The sequence below is a fragment of the Elgaria multicarinata genome, chromosome 1 (assembly GCF_023053635.1).
Source record: "Elgaria multicarinata webbii isolate HBS135686 ecotype San Diego chromosome 1, rElgMul1.1.pri, whole genome shotgun sequence".
NCBI classification, from domain to species: domain Eukaryota; kingdom Metazoa; phylum Chordata; class Lepidosauria; order Squamata; family Anguidae; genus Elgaria; species Elgaria multicarinata.
The window spans coordinates 57427707-57450562 of NC_086171.1; the positions used below are offsets into that span (position 1 = coordinate 57427707).

General features: G+C 42.0%; 1 protein-coding gene across 1 annotated transcript in view; it reads left to right on the forward strand.

Moving 5' to 3' along the window:
- Positions 1 to 22856, forward strand: part of JAZF1 (JAZF zinc finger 1) — a 150098-nt gene that overhangs the window by 123459 nt on the left and 3783 nt on the right. The window contains exons 3-4 of the mRNA XM_063115861.1: positions 3752 to 3948; positions 21724 to 21893. Coding sequence (XP_062971931.1) covers positions 3752 to 3948; positions 21724 to 21893 — 367 coding nt within the window. The remainder of the gene's footprint in view (positions 1 to 3751; positions 3949 to 21723; positions 21894 to 22856) is intronic.

A 22856-nucleotide genomic window follows, 5' to 3' on the forward strand; every position in this document is an offset into this window, starting at 1 on the left:
TTGGGTGGCCCTCAAGGGGCTAGCTTGTTTCTTTCTCTCGCCTGAGTCCTGTTGGTAGTTGTTTTTATCCTTTCCCTTCACTTCCCTGCAACTGGGATACATGCAATTCTCCCTCCAGCCACAAACAGTGATGGGCCTGAGGCAGCATTGGGAGTAGAATGGATACAGAACTAGCACAACACAATTGCTCTGAGAGCAGGTGCCTCATAGTGGGTCACCAAGCAGGAGAAGCAGCCATGTAACCTTGTTAGAAATGAGGTCATCAGCATGAGCCCTACTGGATCAGACCAATGATTCATCTAGTCCAGAATCCTGTTTCCTACAGTGGCCCATAAGCTGGGCTTGGTGGCTATGGGCCTCTCCCATGGTGACTCCCAGGAGCTGGTATTCAAAGGTATACTGCTTCTGAACTGGAAGGTCACATAGAGCCAGTTCCCCCATTACCAGATGATAGGGGTGTACAGAGCAGGTCTGTTACTCCCCAAAATTCAGGGCGGAGCCCCAATGAGGTGATTCCCCACCCCAATTTTTGGGGCAGCTCTGTCTCCCTGCACCGTTGGATTACCCGACAGAAAACCACTCTGTTTTCGGAGAACCGCTCTATTATCATCAATGGGAATTAACAAAAGTGCTTACATCTCCATCATTTTTTAGGATGAAACTTGGCACCCTGGCAGCTTTTAAGTAGGGCTTTAGCCATGCCAAGTTGGATGCTGATCCCTTCATCCCTTGATGGTTAGGATTTTTTTAAAAAATCCCCTCCAACCATTCCCCACCTCATACACACACACTTCAGATGCACTTCATCTTGTTTCAGAAACTAGAAACCTCCTACAAAAATCAAAGTCCCCTATGTCAAGCAAGAACACACAAAATAACACACAAAGGGGAGCATGGGGTGGTACTACAAGAAGCAAATAAAAGGAGAGGGGGGGGAGAGAGAGAGAGAGAGAGAAAGAAACCCCAGCAAAAAAGCTGGCTCTGGCCGTGTTGGGAGAGGGAGACATGGGCAAGGCTCCCACCCCTGCACCTATAGGCAGGCCACTCGCCCCACTGGACTGGTGGGGCAAAGGCAGAGCAGGCTTCAAATTTCCCCCAGATAGGAAGGTGCTAGGGAAAGCTGATGGAACTTCCTCATTTCTGGGACGTTCAGTCAGCCTCAGCTGCATTGTGAAAGAGCAGTGCTACGGGCTCTTTCTTTTATAATTTGCAATCCCTCCCCCTAAGCAACGTGATTGGAAGGGGGACAGGGAGGAGACTGTGGATATTGGTTAGCCACAGATGTCAATCTTAGAACTAGCCCTCCCTCACCCCTCAATGTCTTCCTAATACGGAGGTGTTCAGTTAGCCATCCATCAACATGAAACGACCTCTCACATCGACTAAAAATCCTTCAGATACCTACAGATCCATTTGGGGCTCCGAACGATCTAACCGCACCGCGGGTTTCTGATGGTTTTGAAACTGCCCCCTAACTGCACCGCGATTTTGGATGACCTGTGCTTTAGGATTGGCAGGAGATGCCTTGCTCATTGACACGCTCATAGTTATTTATTTATCTATTAAAACATTTGTATCCCACCCTATTCTCACTGGGATCTCAGGGTGGCGTGCAGATAAAATCAGAGCAATATAAACATAAATCATTTACATAGCTAAAAATGTATTAAGGCATTAACAAATTAAAACCGGTAGAACTTTTTTTAAAGCAATAAAACAATTGTCCGTCTTTCTGTGTGTCATGAATATTCATGAGTATTCTAAGAGATCAGAGTGAAAACATCATTGAATAAAACATTGACACGTTGTACAGCTTTAGTGTGTGCCATGAACAGTCTATTTGGGAGAATGCCTCAGATTGGGAAGATTGCCTCATTCTTTGCTCACAGCAAATGTTGGATCGGCGGAGGAACCACCTGGTCAAGTGGGGAAGCAGGTGTCACTATCTGGGGAACCTCAAAGGACCAGATGGGGCCCCCAGGCCTGAGGTTCAATATTCCATGGAAGGCCTCCCTACCCCAAAAGGGGAAGCCGGGGAGATGACTTCGGGATAAGAGCAGCTAGGAGCCACTGGCAGGAAGATGCCGAAAAGGGTACAGATGCTGAACAAGATAGGAGGTTCAGGACTGATTATTATTATTATTATTTATTTATTTATATAGCACCATCAATGTACATGGTGCTGTACAGAGTAAAACAGTAAATAGCAAGACCCTGCCGCATAGGCTTACATTCTAATAAAATCATAATAAAACAATGAGGGGAAGAGAATGCAAACAGGCACAGGGTAGGGTAAACAGGCACTGGGTAGGGTAAAACTAACAGTATCCTCCCGAAATAGTCAACTGATGCTGAGTGGGGAAAGTACAAGAGTTTAAGCAGCAGGTTTAGGAGCAGATACGATAGACCAAGGAGGCAGAGGCCCATCCAAAAGAGGGTAAGAGGGGAAAGTGGCTGGTAAAAATTATCTCATTGTCTATTGAACCTCAGGCCTGGGGGCCCCATCTGGTCCTTCAAGGTTCCCCAGATAGTGACACCTGCTTCCCCACATGACCAGGTGGTTCCTCCGCCGATCCAACATTTGCTGTTTACCAGCTTTTGCACAGTTTCATTCTCATTCTAAACGGTTGAAATGCCTCTCCTAAGATGTAATTTCTGGCAGTGACCCGGTTCAGATGATGCACTAAGCCACAGTAGTTAAGCATTAAACATTATGGCTTAGCGTGTTGTGTGAACAATGACTTAGCATGTCACCTGAACCATTCCTAACCACGGTCTAAACACGCTCACTAACAATTTGCTGCAAAAGGGTTAGCAGCCTAACCATGGCTTAGTGTGTGGTCTGAACAGGGCCAGTAAGAGCTTTAAGCTAAACTGTGCTGGTAGTTTGGGGAATTTTGACCCCAGCTCTTTCGCCTTTGGCCCTGCCCAACACTTGAATGGTCTCCCTAAGAGCTTCTCTGAAGGAGAAGAGGTGCTCTACCATGGTGTAAGGGCAGTTGCAGATATGTGCTTTGGGCAGGAAAAGCCAAGGTTAAGGAAGGTAGAATGGGTCTGAGGACTGGGAAGATGAGTTGGAAAACAGCTGAGAGGAGGGATTGCAGAAAATGGACAGACAGAGACTTGAGTAAAATAAAGAAGAAAGAGGGAGGAACCTGAGGAGGGAAAGTACATAAGAAAAGCCATGCTGGATCAGACCAAGGATCCATGTAGTGCAGCACTCTGTTCACATAGTGGCCAAGCAGCTGTCAACCAAGAACCTCCTGCCCATGTTCCCCAGCAAGTGTTGTATATAGGCTTACTGCTGGAAGAGACTCAGAGCTGGGAGAGACTCAGAGCTGAAGAAACGAAAACCCAAGGAGAAGGAAGGTCACAGGAAAGTGTGGGCCCTGAGGTATAGGACATGATATATGCTGTTATTGACAGGATGGCGGTGGACAGCAGTGGAGCATAGGAAGTGGTGGGTGGGTGGGTAGATTAACAAGCTAAGGAGTGGGGTAGACAACTGAAATTAATTTCACTTGCTGACTTGAACTAAATATCCAAAATTCTTCAACCTTTAAGTCCCTTATTATTCCAAACTAATGTGTTCTTCTTAGTTCTGAACTGTGTCATTATCTGATCATCTTTGGTTCACCAGGAACAACTTGCAGAGATCACAACGACTTAGCACAAGGAGTGGCACAAACTGTACTGAATGTTTATTCAATGCCACCGTTCCACAATACTTTTTCTCTTATAATTGTTACAGGTTTATGACTGATGCTGCTCGACGAGAACAGGAATCTCTGAAGAAAAAAATTCAGCCCAAACTCTCCCTGACTTTATCAAGCTCAGTGTCCCGTGGGAATGTATCTACTCCGCCCCGCCACAGCAGTGGAAGCCTTACTCCGCCGGTCACGCCACCCATCACTCCTTCCTCCTCATTTCGTAGCAGCACACCTACAGGTAAGATAAAATGGCTTCAGTAAAGACATTCAAGTGAGCAAAACAACATCTTTTGCATCTCATTTCCTCTTGAGAAATACATCTTATATGCAGTATGGCAGAATCTTTTATGAGCCAAATGTGATCTGATGTTTTAGTTCCTAAATCTATTTCTTGTCAGTCTATTTATTGTAAAAAAAAAAAAAAATCTGTTAAGAGAAAGAAATGGAAAGTAGACATGGAAAAGCAGAATGCTTAAGTAGACTGATGAATGAAAAGTGTATTGAATGTTATTATTGCTGGTGGGCCAGAGAGTTGAGCCTTACTTCCACACCTGGCACAGCCTGGGCATGGGGAGGTTATTGCGGGTGGGAGACAAGGTGGGGAGGCATGCCATAGGCAGCCTCCCTGTGGCACCACCAGAGAGGGGAGGGGGAACTTGAGCCCATATATTGGCTCTCGCCCCTCCCTTCCTCATCTTTGAAGCGCGGCTGCCAAAGGCACAGGACATGGTTCGGCAGCCAAATGACGTGTTGGAGAGAGAGTCAACGACAGCAGCAATAGCGGCTGGTACGTGCAGCCTCTCATCAGCCGCTTACCTTCAATGAAGGCAGTGGATATTCCAGGAGGAGTATGTGCAGGCATCTTGAGCGGGTTAGGGTCAGTGAGCATTCAAAGGCACTGTTGCGGTGATCGGTAATGCCTGAGGCTCCCCAGCTGTGAGCCCTGAAGCCCAGCTGGCGGTGATAAGGGTTTCCTTTGAGGCCAACCTTCCTCACCCACTTGAAGCCCCGCAGCATGAGTTGGGGTGACATGGAAGGCCTCCCTACCCCAAAAGGGGAAGCCAGGGAGATGGCGAGTGTTGAGGCGCCACTCTCAGGCCGTGAATGTCTCGCCCGATAAACAACAGCATGAGGCCAGATTAGAGAAGATGCCCGCTTATGTTTACCATTTCTGCAGATGTATTCAATAAATGTGGCCCTATTTAAATCCCAACTTTATTGTCTGCCTCTTTATTTCCCACACTCCACATTCTCGCAACTGAAAGAACAGGAAGAACTTGGCACCCTCAATTAGAATCATCAAAAAGAACATCCCTCTCTCTGTCTCTCTCCATGGCTGCTCTATGTCTGACATTACACATAATGTGAGAGTTGCATACACCTTCCATGTATTAATCTGGCCACCTCCCTTCTCTGCAAAGTCCACACAAAGTTACTTGAGGTCCAGACAGGTGTAACTTGTGAGCTGGAGCCTTAGAGAAATGATAGATTACTTTCAATCTTTGGATGACAGCCAGTAGTTTTAAATTATGCAAAGGTTTGTAAAAGATTAGAAGGAGAGAGGCAGGGAAGCCATCACATTGAATGAGAGTCAAGGAAGATTAGGATATTTTACCTTTATGTTAACATTGGTATCGTGTATAAACTTTGTGGAAAACAACACACAAACTGAGAAATAGCAAATTCAATACAAATCTATTTCTATTAGTACCAAAAAGAAAGTTATATGCCATTGTTGGGAATATGCAAAATAGAATGTATACTTTGCTTGTGCTTATTTAGTAATGTAAGAGACAGTAGGGGAAAGGTCAGGTTGTTTTTCGTTTAAAAAATCTTTATGTGTTTGCTTTATGTACATATAGATATAACTATTTGGTTTTTGTTGTCCTATACTTTGTTCATGTGAGATCTTTCTTGTATCTGCTTATAAAAACAAATATAAATTTGTTTTAAAAATAACAATAAAATAAATGTAATGTTAATTTGCGGGAAAACCCCAAACTATAAGAACAGAGCAGCTACATAGCAAACTGGCTATGAGCCTGATCAGACAATATGCTAAGCCATGGTTAGGCCACTAACCCTTTCGCAGCAAATGGTTAGTGAATGTGTTTAAACCATGATAATGTAGCCACCATGGTTAGGAGTGGTTCACATGACACGCTGTCATGGGTCACATGACATGCTAAACCATAATGTTTAGCTCAAAATACTTAACCACCATGGCTTAGCATGTCTTCTGAACAGGTTCTGTAAGAATTGTAGAAATCTCTTTACTTGGAGATTTTATTTATTTATTTATTAAATTTATATACTGCCCCATAGCCGAAGCGCTCTGGGCAGTTTACAGAAGTTAAAAACAGTGAACAAGTGGAAGGTTGGACAGGAGAGCACCTTGACTAAAATGGGGGTGTCTCCAAGCCCTCCCGTTGGGATGTGAGACAATAAAGAGGTCCACTGTGTAACCCACAAAGCTTTATTCAGCAAATAAACATCTCTTCACACCTGATGGGAGTGTGAATGCTAGGAGCTATCCTCTAAATTTAATTAGCCTAACAAAGCTAGTTTCAACTAAAACCGGACAGGTGTTTACTAAAATTCCTCTGAAGTTGCTTCCAAATTTCTAGTTTTTTAACTGAGAATATACAGATCCAGCTAAAATTAAGTGAGTTTAGATTCTATGTCAGTCAATGGAATTTAAAATCAATGGTTGATTTTAGTTGGATTCTGGGGCCATCTTGCATGAGCGGCAGTGCCTTTGGGCCCAATGTCTTAAATCTTTGGTTGTTAAACATTTGTGTGAGTTTAAGAGTTGGAATTTCTACCTTGGTTTCCATTAATGTTTTCTATTAAGCATCTTTCTAACACTCCCAGTAATCTTAGTGTATAACTCATTTTTAAATGTAAGAAGCCACTGTCTATTGCTGTGAAATAATGAACCCATATTTTTGTTTAATTAAACCACTTTCTGAGTTGTATGGATTTATTTGAAGCCCATAACCCCTGACCCTTTTTTCAAACATACGATAGATTTTCTAAAAAATGAATTATTTTAAGTGAAGCCACTTCCAGAGGGGTAGCCATGTGAGTCTGTATTGCAGCAAAAGCGACAAAGAGCCTTGTGGCACCTAGGTAACTAAGATCAGCCTGGAGTGAGTTTGTGGTCCAGTCATAAATCCTAAACTAAGAGTTTAATGTTACCTTCTGTGTTCTAAATTACTTCCCACAAAATGCTTTTCAGCATTTATTTTTAAAACCTCTCATTCTACATTTTGTTTTGATTTTAGAGTGGCCTTTGGTCACCCTTTGCCATTCGTAGTGTGTGTATAACTTTGTGCTTTCCAAGTCTATGTAATTTTTTAAAAACCTCATTGTCCTTTTCATTTTAAAAAATGCTCTTGGCCACCCTTATTCTGTTTCACAGTGTACATATATCTTTGCTTTCTGAGTCGCCTTGCCTACTGGTGCGGCAGGTGTAAGTGACGGAGGCCCACCCTCATCGAAGAAATGGAATAGCAGGTTTGGCCAGACATATCTAAAACAACTCATCAATCATGTAACTTGAAAAGGAGATGTGGAGTCAAATTTCTTTGATGGCTCCCCTTTTTTAAATATTAAATTGTGCAGACCTCTGCAGTGCTGTTTCTGACCTATAAAGTGTTAACTGGCTTAAGCCCTAGTCGCAGAAGTGGCTGATGTAACGATATACCCTTTGGAGAGCACCTTTTTGATGAGGGCACATAAAGGTTGGCATTCCCATGTCTCATTTCTTATTTCACATTTATTCTTTTTATTAATATGTATTCCAACTTTAAATTGGTTGGATCCAGCAAGAGGAAGTGCTCCACTCACAGAAGTTTCCTTTAAATACTCTTTAAACAGCCGTTAAGCACTCCTGTCAGTGAATTAAAACCTTGAAAAATAAGAAAGGTATTCACCTGGTGCTCGAATTAAATCAAAATAGGGGCTAGGTGAGCTTCTTTTGGCAGAACAGTCCACAGATGGGCACCATTACTGAGAAGGCCTTCTCCCTGGTTGCCGCCTCCATGAATTTAAATGGCAAGGGCAAATGGACGAGAGCCCCTAAAGATGAATTCAGGCAGATTGATGCAGGAGATCCTTCGGGAACTTAGTTCCCACGTTGTGTAGGACTTTAAAGATAAGCACTAGCACTTCAAATTGTGCTCAGAAATGGCTTGGGAAGGGGAGCAACTCTTTAAGCGCTGGCAAAATACGTCCCCAAAGACTGGTCCTAGTTAGCAGCCTAATGGCAGTGTCTTAATAGTCTTCAAAGGCAGCCCCCACATAGGTTCCCTGAGCATGATTGAATCAGGCTGCTCTATCCAGGAAGTGCCTGGACTCGTGAAAGGTGCTCCATTCCACTGATGTTACCCGGGCCTCCAATAATAGAGCTGGAGCTATGAGCACCCCTGTCTATGAACCTAATTCTTTAGCATAGTGGCAGGGAAGGTGTGGCCTTCCAGTAGTTCTTGGATCTCAGTTCCCATCAATCCTAGCCAGCATAGCCAATGACGAGGGATGATGGGAGGTGCAGTCTAGCAACATGTTCCCCAACCCTGCTTTAGTGGGAGTGCAGCTCCATCCAGAACAGATTAAACATCTATCAGCCTGGGCACATGAACCTATGAGCACTACCTCGATTTTGTCAGGATTGGGCTTCCATTTATTGACCGTTATCCATTACTGATCTTAGACTCTGATTTAGGGTTTCATTGGCTCACTTGAATCAGATGTAAAAGAAAATTAGAGTTGTGTCTCATCAGCATCATTCCAATCCATGGACAACTTCATTCAGTGGTTTCATATGGATATTAAAAAGCATGGGGCCCATGATGAAACTCTATGGTAATCATAGCATAAAAGCCATTTTCAGAACCCTATTTAAGGCACCTCCTCTTTCAAAAGAAAAAAGAACCCAAGAAACCCTGACAAGCTCCCTGTGGTAATTTTCCTAGAGAAGTGTTTATTTTTAATTTTAGCTAACTCACTAAATTAGGTGCTCTCCTACAGAACAATTTGTACTAGTAATAAGAAAGTAGTAATAGGAGGCTTCATTAAAGAGTTCTTCTATTAAATCTTTGCGCAGTGCTGGGCTGGGTGCCACTTCTGCAGGTGAGTTATGGAGTGTGCCAAACAGCAAAGTGTGAATTAACGAAGTTCTGCTTAGAGCTGGGGAGAGAGGGAAAATGTTTTGCAGGTTCATGAAGCCATGCTCCTCAAATGCGCTGGTAGAAGCTCCTGCTTCCCTATTATTTGGCTACTCTAAGCAAATAAACTGACTGCATGTATTAGTCAAAATTCTTTTGACTTCTTTTGAAAACAAACAGGCGGTTAGTCAGTGTATGTGCAAAATATTGGTATTGTAACTCCTAGTTTCAAATGAAAACCACAGAACATTCCTTGTAGACTAAATCCCTCTCGGTTGTGTGTCTCCCCAACTCGCGTTGAAAGTATGGACACATTGGCTGAGCTGTTACGAATTTGAAAAATAAAATACAGAAAGGCAAACCCCATAAAACTAAGGAATGTAGGCTAGTATTTGTATTCATTAATATTTCATTCCTAAACTTCTGTTAAAACCAAAAACATTGAAGACCCTTGACATTACCATATGCAGCATCTCAAAAGTAAATAAAAATCTCTTAGTTCTGGCTCTGCATCTTCTGCTAGAGAATGCGATGCTTATCTTGCATGTTTCATGCCATTTTAATTAATTTCCAGTGTAGCTGTTTTCTTGGAAGGTGATCTGCCTTGATCCAGCATATTGATTCAGCATAATTGAATAGGAGCGTACCAAAAACAAGCTACACATTTGTTGACAAGGTGGATTTGCCTTTATAATGCCAAACTATCATCTAAATGTATAGACTTGCAGGCCATGATACAAAGAGCTCCTCAGGTCATGAACAAGAAAGGGAAAGACACTATAATGTTGGTATGCAACATCATACCAACTGTCACAACTGTTAATTCTCTGTGTATCTGCAACAACCTGTTAACACACACACAATCTCCTTCCACAGCACAATCAGTGGGCTTCTCTACATTAAGCAAAAATCCTGCACCTGTACTGGGCTTTCTTCTTCCAGAGTCTTTTGGGTTTACAATGGGTTCCTTTAGACAGCAAACAGCTGATTTGGAATCGAAAACCTCCCTTCTCAGCAATGCTCTGTTTGTTTAATGAAACATCACCATCTAGGGGCTGATTTATAGCACAACACCAGCATTTCACACTGCAAATATAAAACCATTAACTGTTATCACAGCTTATCTCCGATCTTTTTGAAAGTGGGATAAAAGGGGGAAGCACGGGAAATGTCCTGGAGATTGACAAGATCGTATAAAGGACACACAAACTTCTGTGAATAGCCAATCATGATCGTGCAATAAATTGCTTAGCTCAGCATCTCCTTAAGATAGACTTTACCATGGATCTTTTTTGTTGGGAAGGTTCTGTTATCCTTTGCATAACCTTGATGGTAGCTCTCACAACCAGCTCCACTGTCTACATTTACAGTATTTTAGAGAGTTTGGTGAGTCATGATGGAAGGGAGATAAACAGGGATCAACTATTCCTGCTATGTTACATCCACATATACCTTAAACGTATGAGGGTGCATGTTTCCAGAACAGTAACATGGGAATGGGTCTAGACACCCCAGGTTAGATCCAGGATCTGCCTTCCATCTGAGTTTTGGAGATTCCTCCCTTGTCCACACCACAGCTCACCCCATTCAGTACAAACACCTCTCTGTGTGGCATTTTCAGGGCCTGGGAGGATACAGTGGGAAGGAGGGGGCAGAAAAGTCCCCTTGTACCAGCACAGTTTATACAGCTGAAATCTGGATATAACTTCCCTTCTCCCTGTGCCAGGAACTGGAATGGACAGTGGCTAAGGAAGTAATCTAATATCTGCTGCATGTTATTGAGATCTCCACTTGTGAAAATATTTAATATGATGTAAAGTGAATGGAAATGCTTAGCCATCAACCTTGTATGGGCTTCAAATAAATGAAACATATCTAAGAGTTGTGCACGAGACAGCATAAAATGGCATAGAGAAAAATCCAGAGAGTGTACAGAGAGAAGGTAGATAGAGTAGGCCATCCTTTTGTTATTTTCCTTATATAATTAACTTTTAACTTTTATTTATTTTTACATTTTGGTGTGGTCATAATACCATCGATGTATATCGCCTAATTCTGTTAATCTGTTAAAACGCTGATGGGCAACATGTGTGTGGAGCCTGGCTCTGTATAAACCTCCTGTGATTCTGGGATTTTAGGTTTCCTGCCGCCTGGTAGGTGGGCTCCCTGCCGGCTGTATGAAATCCTAGTTTGTAGGACGGCAGCCGGAGGAAGCACTGCATCAAACAATTACAAGTACATAACCTTCCCTTCTTATCTGCGCTGCCTGAGGCCATTTTCTTATTTAATCCTGCCCTTTTTATTGCTCTTTATTGCTGTTTCCCTTTCCCTCATTCACAGTATCCTTGCTGTGCCACTGAAGTAAAATCTGGCCATGATGACAAGAATTGCTACATTGCGGGCTTCCAGTAACTGCCTTCCTCAAAGCCAAATCCTTTTTTCAGTAGCAAGCCCCAGTGGCTTGGTAATTAGTTGTATGGGAATTTTCACAGTAACGTCCCCAAGGAGCCATTTTACCAAAGAGTGACCCTCTTGTCTAGACCAAGCTCATAAAGTCATCACTTGTTGTGACTTCCATTCTACAAAGCAGCCACAGAAATACTGCCCTTCGTCTCTCTCTCTCTCACACACACACACCTCCATGCAGCAGAACTGCGGATGTGGCCCATTTTATGAAAGATACTGTCAGGGTATTGGATAGGGCGTGTGTGCCTTTGCTGACCAGGACTATCACTACTGCTACTACTATCACCATCACTTCCTCTTCCTCCTCCTGTTTCCATTATTTGGTCTAGTGCAAGTTACTTACTTTTGATCAGATATATACTTGTACAAGAGTTTTATCAGCCTATAGTTTAATGCACACATCAACAAAACACTGTAATATCAATATAAGGCTTTTAGCTGTATGTAATTTATTTGCACATATAGTATATATTAGTATCTTTTGTCAATTTTCGTTCAAAGCAGATTTCATCATTCTAGACTGATGTTATAACATAGTATCAGAAAGAGTACCACAAAAGAACTGATTAACACTTTAGCTTGCTTATCGTGTTACAGAAGACACAGGATCCACTCCCATGCCTTCTCACACACTTGGAGAACAAATATATGCCCTTCGTCTAAAAATCATAACAATGTTATGGAACCTCAAACAAACAAAAAAAGTTATGATTTTATTCAGCCTCACCTCCAAAATAAATGCAAACCACATTCCAGGCAGCACAGAGAAGTGCAATGTGCAAGAGACATTTTATTGCCTCTTCTGTAAGTGACTGGATGGCTGTTATACAGCCATAAAGAATGTTTAAATCTATTGTTATAAAACAGGTCTTGAATATATCTCTGTAACTTCATAAGCTGTCGTTCATTTACAAAGGTGCTTTTTTATTGTAATCCTTTATCTTAAGCATGAACCTGTTTCCTGATATTGTTCCTTAAAAAGAGAGAGAGAGAAAGAGAGGGAAGAATAAACTGCCCACCTGTTGTGTGCATCAGAAGAGGCCTTATGACTGTAATGCTATCTTGGGGTTTGAATTTTAACCTAAAAATGCAGTCCCAAAATAGCAGCAATTGTGAATGCTTCTTTCTTTTCTTTTTTTGCATTTTGATGTACAGTCCTCCCCGCCACACACACACAATTCCAGCTGTTTTAATTCTTTCTTGAATGTCTTTAAAACAGGGGTGCACAACTTTTTTCGACCTGAGGGACACATCGGACATCTGCTGGGGTGGTGAGGGTTGCACATCTATGTGCGCATATTCACATACGGCACATACCACCCACATGCTCTCCTTTCACTCTCTCTCTGTCTCACACACACACACGAACTTACCTGCCTAAATACAAATAACGGATAATTCATCAGCAATTAATGATAGAATACCATAGCACAATTTCTGTCAGAAGACCTAAGCTGACATACATTAGCATTAGTTAACACAGAGTATGGCTACCTTATTTGTAAGTGTCCCTGTAATAGGCTTGGGAAAGGCAGAATAAAGATTGGATCTGAGGCTGAAGCCCCAGGCATCCCAATCCAATCACCATAAAGGAGAGAGGTAAAAGCACTGTATGAACAGGTCCTATGGTTCCTGCCATAGAAGCCCCAAGCAGCAATCTTCCATCACTGTCGGCTAGGATGTCCCAGGGATGCTCTAGGAACACTATAGCAGGAACCATAGAGCCTGTTCCTAGAGCAGTTTTTTCTTCCCTCTCACTTTCTTCTGGCAGTGGCAGGGGTCCCAAGGACTGCCAGACAGGGCTGAAGGGGCTGCCCGTGGGCGTCACCTTTTGCATCTCTGCTTTAAAGATGTTTGGAGTTCAGTGAGCATTGCTATGACCAAATAAAAAACATTTATTTTTCTTTTAGTGGCATATTTGACCTTGTTCTCTTTGCCCTAGCTAGAAAAAGAAAACCCTGTTGGTGGTAGAAATTTTATGACATCTGAGTTAATTTTCAGGATAAACTTTGGGTGGGGAGAGTCCTGTTTGGGCTTATTTATTCATGTATTTGCTCTTTTACTTTAATTATCTTTTTAAAGAAGAAGTTACACTGTAAAACATTGCTATTTAATTCCAGGAAGTCTATGCTGCAAGTGGCTAATAGATTGCATTTGTTCAAATGAAGCTGTAGAAATGCTGCTTAAGAATGTTTTGCAGATTTGGGTTGATAAGTTTTTCCTACATTGTGCATAAAAGCAAAGGTCTTTGCTTTTTGAAAGGTCCTTTTTGTAGAAAACTTTATATGAGAATGCAAAACAGCTTCCTGAGACTATGGGCTCACTGTGCCCATAAAATGTCAAGAGCACATTGTGTGCCTAAAATTGTAGCAATGTGCTTTAGCACCTCTGCATCATTCAGACTGCATGTTTTGAGATCAAACCCAGTGGTAGAGCACACATGTGTTGGTATCAGTTGACTATTTCTCTCCCCAGAATCAGGACTCTGTATTCATGTTTTAGTGTTCACACACACACACACACACACACACACACACACACACACACACACTTGTTTTAGTGTACACACACACACACACACACTAACAACATATTGAATGTTTTTTTTCCCAATAGCAAAATCAAACTAACTCAAATACAATAATACTGTGTAACATTTTTTTTAAAAAAAAAAATGGAATGAGTTTAAGAGACAATCCCATAAGTTGCAAGCATGGCGGAAGCATTTGTGTCCTGTGAACCAGCAGGACAGAAGTATGAAGGAAAGGAAAACCACACACAGAGCAGCACACACAGGATTGGAGAAGGAAGAATGCAGTGGGGGACTTAGACAATCTCCATAGTTTCCAGAATTGTGTGCCTGTGTTTTGGCTATGCTGGTAGGACATAACAATTGTGAGGATTCTCAAGGAACATCCAGGCCTTCAAGGTCTCTCTTATGTACAGCAACCGTCAGGTCCCCACCCCCTCCCAAGGGAATATTTGCTTTGCAAGGCCAGGGAAAATGGCATGGCGGGCTGACTGGCAGCAGCAGCAGCAGCAGAAGACTCCTTAGGGGAGTTTTGGAGGGAGGTTGGGTCCAGCTTATGATGGGCCATGGATTTCCAAACAGGGACAAGTTTGTACTTCACACTGCACATTTCTGAAAGTTGCTGCCAACTTTGACCTGGATTGTTAGATTCCCTTGCAGCAAATAGGTTTCTCCATCATATTGAATAAGGTTAGGATTGGGCTCTTATGGGCAGACACTGTGGCATTATGCAGTTATTAAACACTTGCAGAGCTGCTCCTCCTAACATGTTGGCTGGACACTGATATCGGGAGGAACCCTTAATAGCCCTCTTAGATTTAAAATGTAGGTATTCTCCACAAAGTGCTTTGGCTTAACAGGTGCTTTTAAAAAATAATGTCTTTTCTGCTGAGCCATACCAAATCAGTGTTTCCTTTTATTACTTTCTCACCATTGCAAGTCATAAAACTTGCGTTGGCCTGAAGAGAGTGTATTATTTTGCCGACCTTTAGGTCACTCTCCTGTGGCTAAGGGGTGGGTAGCATTTTCTTTCTTTCCTTCCTCCCTTCGTTCCTGTGGAAGAATTCACCCATTACAGTGTTCATATGATAACTGAAATAGCCTCAGTGGCACGGAATGACTTTTACCCACTTCAGCTGGTTTGCCAGTGGTGCCCTCTACTGGACAGGGATAGCTTAGCCATAGTTAGCCATTCCCTGCCAATATCTTGATTGTATTAAAGTAAAGTGATGTATATGTGGAGCTGCCTTTGAAAGATGGTCCAGAAGCTTCAGATGGTTCATAGAATCATAGAATAGTAGAGTTGGAAGGGGCCAACAAGGCCATCAAGTCCAACCCCCTGCTCAGTGCAGGAATCCACCTTAAAAGATCTCTGACAGATGGTTGTCCAGCTGCCTCTTTGAATGCCTCTAGTGTGGGAGAGCCCTCCCTAGGTAACTGGTTCCGTTGTCGTACTGCTCTAACAGTCAGGAAATTTTTTCTGATGTCCAGACGGAATCTGGCTTCCTGTAATTTGAGCCCATTATTCCGTGTTCTGCACTCTGGGATGACCGAGAAGAGATCCTGGCCCTCTTCTGTGTGACAACTGTTTAAATATTTGAAGAGTGCTGTCATGTCTCTCCTCAATTTTCTCTTCTCCAGGCTAAACATGCCCAGTTCTTTCAGTCTCTCTTCATAGGGCTTTGTTTCAGAATACAGCTGCTAGGAATTTGACCAGTACAGCCTATTGAGATTATATCTCATCAATGTTAAAAGAGGTCCATTGGCTAAGTATCCACTTTCAAGCCCAAATTGTAGTGCTAGAGCTCAATTCGTAGTGCTAGTATGGACTTTCAAAGCCCTAAACAGCTTTAGACCAAAGTCACTAAAAGAGCACCTTCTTCAGAGCACCTGTACAAAATTATGCATGGGCGGAAAGCGTATTGCTCTTATTCTCCACTGTATGTTGACATTGGCTCTGCTCCATCAGTGTTAAACGGTGGAGCCAGCTGTCCTTAAAACCCGGTTTTTCAGTGCTGGGAAAAACGTTCTTCTGTGTTGGGGGCGGAGTACAACCCACCTGATCAGTAAGGGAGAGTCTTGTTACCCACTCATCTCCAGGGGCCCCCTGCTACATTGTAGGAATGGGAATGGGAAGGAACTAATCTCGCAGATCTCTATTTTTACAAACCGGAGATGCGCAGCTGTGGAACGGCAAAGTAAAGAATAAAATCTACCCCCAGAACTGCACAGTTTTTATAAGCTGGAGCTGTGCAGCTGTGCAAGAGCAAAGTAATAAATAGAAGTTCCCTCCAGAAAAGTGACATCAACTATCGTAAAGGACCCGACAATGCAGGAAAAAGCCCATCAAGACAGCCCCCTGGTGTGGAGAATGTGGATGGAGACATTTTTCTCCCTCTCTCGTAATACTAGAACCTAAGGGCTGATTGGTGGGAGATTCGGGACAGATAAAAGAAAGTACTTGACACAGCCCATAGTCCAAATACGGAATTTGCTACCGCAGGGCATAATGATGATCACTAATTAAAATGGTTTTAAAAGGGGGTTAGACAAATTCCTGGAGAAGGCTATCAATAGCTTCTAGTCCTGATGGCTCTATGCTACCTGCAGTATCAGAGGCAGTATGCCTATGTATGTCAGTTGCTGAGGGACATGGGCATGATGGTGCTGTTGCATTCATGTCCCACTTGTGGGTCTCCCATCAACAGCTCGTTGGCTACTGTATGAACAGAATGCAGAACTAGAAGGACCGTTGGTCTGATCCAGCATGCTTCTTCTTAGGTTCGTATGTTCCCCTATCATCCTGCCTATACTTCTTATCTCCTGGTGAAGCAGGTATCACAACCAGAGAGGGAGGCCTTTTCAGCTGTGGTCTTGTCTAAAGACTCCTACCCCAGGGGAGTCTTATCTGGAGCCACCTTTCCATTCCCCCAGGCTTTTGAAGTCTTCTAGGTATTTGTTGCTGAGTGCTCTGTTTTCATCTGACCTCTGAAAATATTACATGGTCAAGAGACCTTGCTGAATGGGGTGGGCTATGGTTTGGGTGGAAGTCCCCCAAAATTGAGTGGAGGGCCCTTCCGCGAGCAGAGTCTCTTCCTCTCGTGGAAGACAGATCTTGGGTTCAACCCCTTAGGCACACACATCTGAAAACTACTTTCAGTGGCTGTGAATAGGGATCATGAAAAGTCACAATAGGGATCATGAAGTATTTGCTCCAGTAAGCTGTTCCTGTTGGCTGAAGGCAGATACTTGTCTTAAAAAAAAAAAAAAGTTGGGGGAAGGAAAGGAAGGAAAGGAAATGGAGGTGACAGCACTGACATCTAGTACAAGTGGAATCCACAGCAAGAAAAACAACAACCCAAAAATGTGTTTGGCCCTGGTCAAAAGAGACTGTCCTGTGGTGGTAGTAGTTGGAGGAAATGCAGGAATATGTTTCTCAATACTGCAAGACAAAGCAGGGTTTTCCTTAGTGAGTCTATAAATAAATATCAGGTTTCAAATATGCAATGCTGGACTGTGGCATGGCTTCTTAGCATGTCTAGAGAGTGAAGCTAGCAGTTTATACAGATTTTGAGGGAAGTTAAACGGTGAATTTTAAAGAGATACAATAAGTATTTCAATAACATTCAAATTCAGGTCCAAGTCATCATGATCTACAAAGGGGTCATTTTTGACAGGAAAACACATTTTTATTTTATTGCATTTTTATACCGCTCAACAGCCAAAGCTCCCTGGGCGGTTCACAAAATTCATGGATATTTTCTGTTATTAGTATACTATTTCTATAGAGAGAATTGTGATACGGATGGGCAAAATCTGTGCATATGTATATGAATTGGATATAGTAAGTATTCTGCTTCTGTTATGCAAGTATGTAGAAGTCATGGCTCTTCTTTAGAGAAATACTCTCCCTTTGGGCCCCCCAACAATAACCTTCTGAAGACTGTTTCACCCTGTAAAATTGAATGTCTTAACTGTCTGATATTTGCTCAAGTGAATATATTATCTGTAACAAATAAATAAACATGAGAAATATATGTGGAGCAGGGGTGGGGAATCAGTAAATTAGTGTTACATAGAAACCCGCATCATAAAATTAATTTACCACGTTTTATTTCAAGGAAGCAGTTACAATATTCATATATTGGTTGTCTTAAAATAAAAAGTACTCTCATAAAACTTTTTTTTATGAATGTACATGTGCCACAAAGATAAAGTGTGAATCTGGGTTTTTATGAGAGATCATTTGAATTTGCAGGAAATTTAAGTCTCGCTGTAAGACTGCAATTGTAGGCACACATACTTGGAAGAAAGTCCCATTAATTCCAAAATGAAACAAAGAGGTGTGGGCCAAAATGGAGTCAACAGTCATGAAAGAAATAGTAAGAAGTTTGAATCTTCCAGTGGGGAAAATATTTTTTGTAGAGTGATTCAAAGAAAGGAAGTAGTGTGGCCAAAACAACTCTGGAGGAAGAGAGTTTACATACCTTATTATACAACTAATGCTGATTTTTAAATAGGGCCCAGGATCTAAAAGACATTGAAACTAGTTCTGTGAGCCAAGGGCAGCTCGGATTTATTTTCCTGAAACCGCTCACTCCCCCGCTGTATGGCAAACTTTTTGAACAGGGTGTTTCAATTTTCAGTTTGTGACATGCAGGGTTGCCAGCTATTCAAAGGGGTGGGTGGTGGGTGGGGAGTCAAATATTTCATTGACTAGTGCAGTAGACCAAGTACCTCTATGGATTGTGGCCAGTGAGCATATGTTTATACAACACCTTACTAGAACTTGTACCTTTATATCAACATATGCCCTCTTCCACCGAAATGTAAGCCATCTAATTTTGAAAATAACATGTGTGATTTTTCTGAGCTGGAACTCCTTTGAAGCCTATTTGGCTCTGGTCCCTTGTGAGCAGTACAAGAAATGATTGAAGCCATTAATATGTTGTGTTCCAAAAGCAATGGTCCTGCTTAAAGGGCGGTACTGAACGGGACCCCGACTTGTCGGTGGGCAAGTCTCTTTTCAAATAGGCCTTTTAAAAGTCTGATTCAGAGAGTGTTGAGTTTGACTTGGCAAATAGGTGTTTGTTCATTTCCTCTTTTATTATTGTAAAAAAAGCAGCAGAGACCAAAAATGTATATCTTGGCAAAAACGAACTTCCCCTTCAGCATGCCATAACTGGGCTTCTCAACAGACATACCAGCTGTTTGTACACCTGATACAGTAACTCACTGCCTGTCTGTGGTGGAAACGACCCCCCACCCCACTCCAAAATGAAAATGTTTAATTAGAACATTTCATCAAAGGAAGGAAGACAACTGGCTCAACTAAAGTACAGTGTTGTATACACTGGAAATCTATCATGAGACTAAGGCTACAGCCAATATGAATAATATGCTAATAGCTGTAGGTAATAAACATCCTTTTCATGAATATTGTGAAAGTCAAGATAGAGTTGAAGTGTTGCACATACTTCAGGGATCCCGGTTCTCCCATCTTTCAGGTGGGTTTTGTAAACAACGGCATGGTTGTTCTCTAAACTAATGAGATGTTGGTTAAATACACAATTCCGTGAAAGGATGCTGTGAGCAATGGGTGATGGTTAAAATATCCCACGTTTCCATGCCTATGTAAACAAGAGGGAGAATTCTATAACCTTGAATGTCTTGGATACACAGATACACTTAAAGAGATATGACTCATTTAATTCTCTCAAATGTTAATAGTCAGTAATATTCTTAAAGGTTTGTTTACATTTTGGTGCATATCTGACAGGATTCCAAGTGACGAGCATTACAAAAGACTCCAAACTGAAGTGAGACTCTCCTGCCACAAAAAAGAAGTGTTAGTAGCAGCGCACCCTGTAAATGTTCCTTAAGTTTTCTCTTGAACCTCAAATCCCAAGTGTAGCCTTGGGATTCAGGTCTCATTAAGTAATGTGTGATTTGCTCTCTGGTGAACTCACTAATCCAGAGATTATTAAAGGTTCCGCAGCCAAAAGCATACACATTATTTCCTCAGCTATCAAGAGCTTCCCAATTAATTGCAATAAGGAACCCAATCCACCAAGCAAAGTAAAGTGTGTGAATTGGATTCCTCTGTTGGAATAAAAGGGGAAGCCCATACGTGCGGAGCTCCATGGTCTACTGCTGCTAATCTTATCTTCCTCTTAAACCAGAATGTGAAAACATGGTTTGAAGTGGATTTTTAATCTATGGTAATGAGGGGACCAGGTCAATGTTAAATGGGATTAATGAGTGCATGTGTGACCTTAAACCAAGGGTTGGGCAACCCTATTTTTTGACCTCCAGCCCTAAACATTCCTCACCACTGGCTATGCTGGTTAGGACTGAAGTTGCAGGCCAAAATATCTGACTGGCCACATGTTGCCCATCCCTGTCCTAATCAGCACTGATAAGGGAGGGGAGAATTGCTCCAAAGGGCAAAGCAGATATGAGTCTGTGCAGCTTGATTTGCAAATCCTGGCTTGCAGAGAGCCCCTGTTTATACCTACATCGGACCAGGACCACTTATTGGCTTAGCAAAAGGGATAGGCAACTTATAGGCCAAAACATCTGGAGGGCCATTGTCCTAGCCACCATAGCCAATGGTGAGAGATGATGGGAATTGTAAGTCAAAGCATCTGGTGGGCCACAAATTGCTACCTCTAGCTTAGCATGTGCCTTCTGCGCAGATATCATGCAATGGATTAATAGTTTGGGAGCTGGTTCTGATCTTAAATGATTCAAAGGCTTGAAGGCAGAACAAAATGCATGAATCAGCCAGGGCAGAGAGATCCTGCAATGTCAATATTAGCCCTTGCCAAGACTGCAAAAAGCCTGTTGAGAAACGATTTGGATTTTGTTGGTTTTTTGGTTTTTACTGCTGCTTGCTACATATACTTACTGTGGCTACTGAAAGTCTGCCTTCTCAGTTACTTTTGGTTTCCTTTTAATGTGTGCCTCACACGGAGTCTTATTAATATTTATTGCAACTTTAAAAAATAAAATTAAAAAGCTTGCCACGTGGTCCTCAGAAGACTGCTGTAGTTTATCTGGAACATAATGCTGTATTAGGGCAGCACACAATGCAATTTATCCTCACACCTGGGGGAATGAATTTCACAGCTGTAATTGCTACAATATAATTCTTATTAATGTTGTGCTATAATTCCTATTAATTCCAGAGGGCTAGTAAATGTATTAAGACTTGTCAACATATTATTTTACACTGTTTATGATCTAGAGAATTATGCCCTTCAAGTGTTTTACTGTGTAAAGGAAAAGCCTTTAAATCCTGCTTTGGTTTGGAGGCAGAGGAGAAGAAAAAAAAGTAGTCAGTTCCACCCTCCCTTTCCCTGGTTGTCTGACAATAAAACAGCTCTTTCAATCAATATTTATTGTGAAGCTATAGAAATTGTTTACATAATATATTAACAGCAATTATTTAACCAATGAAGCACTGTGTATCTTAAGAAATCCGAGCTATAATGAGAAACATTTTTATAATTAAAAATACCCATCTTCTTCCAATATAGCTAAGATGGAAGTAGATGAGGCAGAGAACAGAGGGGAGATAGTAATAAATACAAAATGTGCAATTATAGTTTACACAGTGGAGGCTGGTGGCTCCGATGTCAGTGGGCTGCTGAATCCACTCTGGGTTTCAGTCAGAACCAGTGAGAACTCTAAAGGAACTATCCTAGGTGCACATTGGATAACTTCTTCAGAGTTTTGACTGAAACCTGGAGCGGATTCACCAACCTACTGACTTAAGAGCCACCAGCCTCCATTGAATTTAAGTGTATTTAATTCTGATTTTGTTTCTCTGCTCTGGTCCTCTTAGGCAGTGAATATGATGAGGAAGAAGTGGACTATGAAGATTCAGACAGTGATGAATCCTGGACTACAGAAAGTGCCATCAGTTCTGAAGCGATCCTCAGTTCAATGTGTATGAATGGAGGGGATGAAAAACCTTTTGCTTGTCCAGTCCCTGGGTGTAAAAAGCGGTATAAGGTAATTGTGTTAATTATGGTATGGTAAAACTTATTGCTTTGGCACAAGTTTTTCCCTAATTTAACTTGACCTGCAGATATTGAAGCCCTAGACCATTCTTCTCCAACCTGGCACACTCCAGATGTGTTGGACTGCAATTCCCATCATACCCAGAGAGCATGGGACATAACCAGTGTGGCTTCGAATAATACGAGTCATAGATCAATACATCTGTTGTGCACCACTTTAGGGAAAGTTGCCTTAGACCTTGAAGCATTCCACAACTGTGAAGCATGACTTCTGAAAATGCAGAAACCACTGTTAATCAAGGTTTTTTCCCGAGAGAGAAAAAAAATACTTCTAAAACATAAAGGCAGCATTATCAACCACACTTTGCAGTTCCCCCTGAACCCAGTGGAACAGAGCTTCTCCATAGACCCCTCACCTCCCTGGCATGGACACATATCCCAATCTAACAACATCAGAAGGAACTGCCCACAAGTCGTTGAGGCAGACAATCTATAGCAAGAGAAGTTTTAGCTATGCATTACCTGTTCTTCTTAATAGGGCATCAAGACTCTCACTGGATGTACTTTTAGATGCAGCCCTAGAATAGAAATGTTTACTACAAACCCAACATTGACCTATGTACTTTCTATGGCAAGGCATAAATCCAGCATCTAATTTTAATTGCTTAAATTAATCTAATGTTAGATCATCTGATGCCAAGTCATTTGCAGTAATACTTTGCACAACTGTCAAATATGTTAGCTACACACATCATCGTCTTTCCTTCTTGAAAAGTATTCACAGGAAACATATGGACTACATGCTAAAAAATTAACTGAGAAAAGCAAAAACAAAAACTATGCTATCAAGAAGCCACTTCAAATCCGAACAAACATCTCTCTACAGCACAAGCCATTACTAAGAGACCAATCCTAAGGGCAAGACACCCGAATGACAGAGTGGTCCCATCTGATC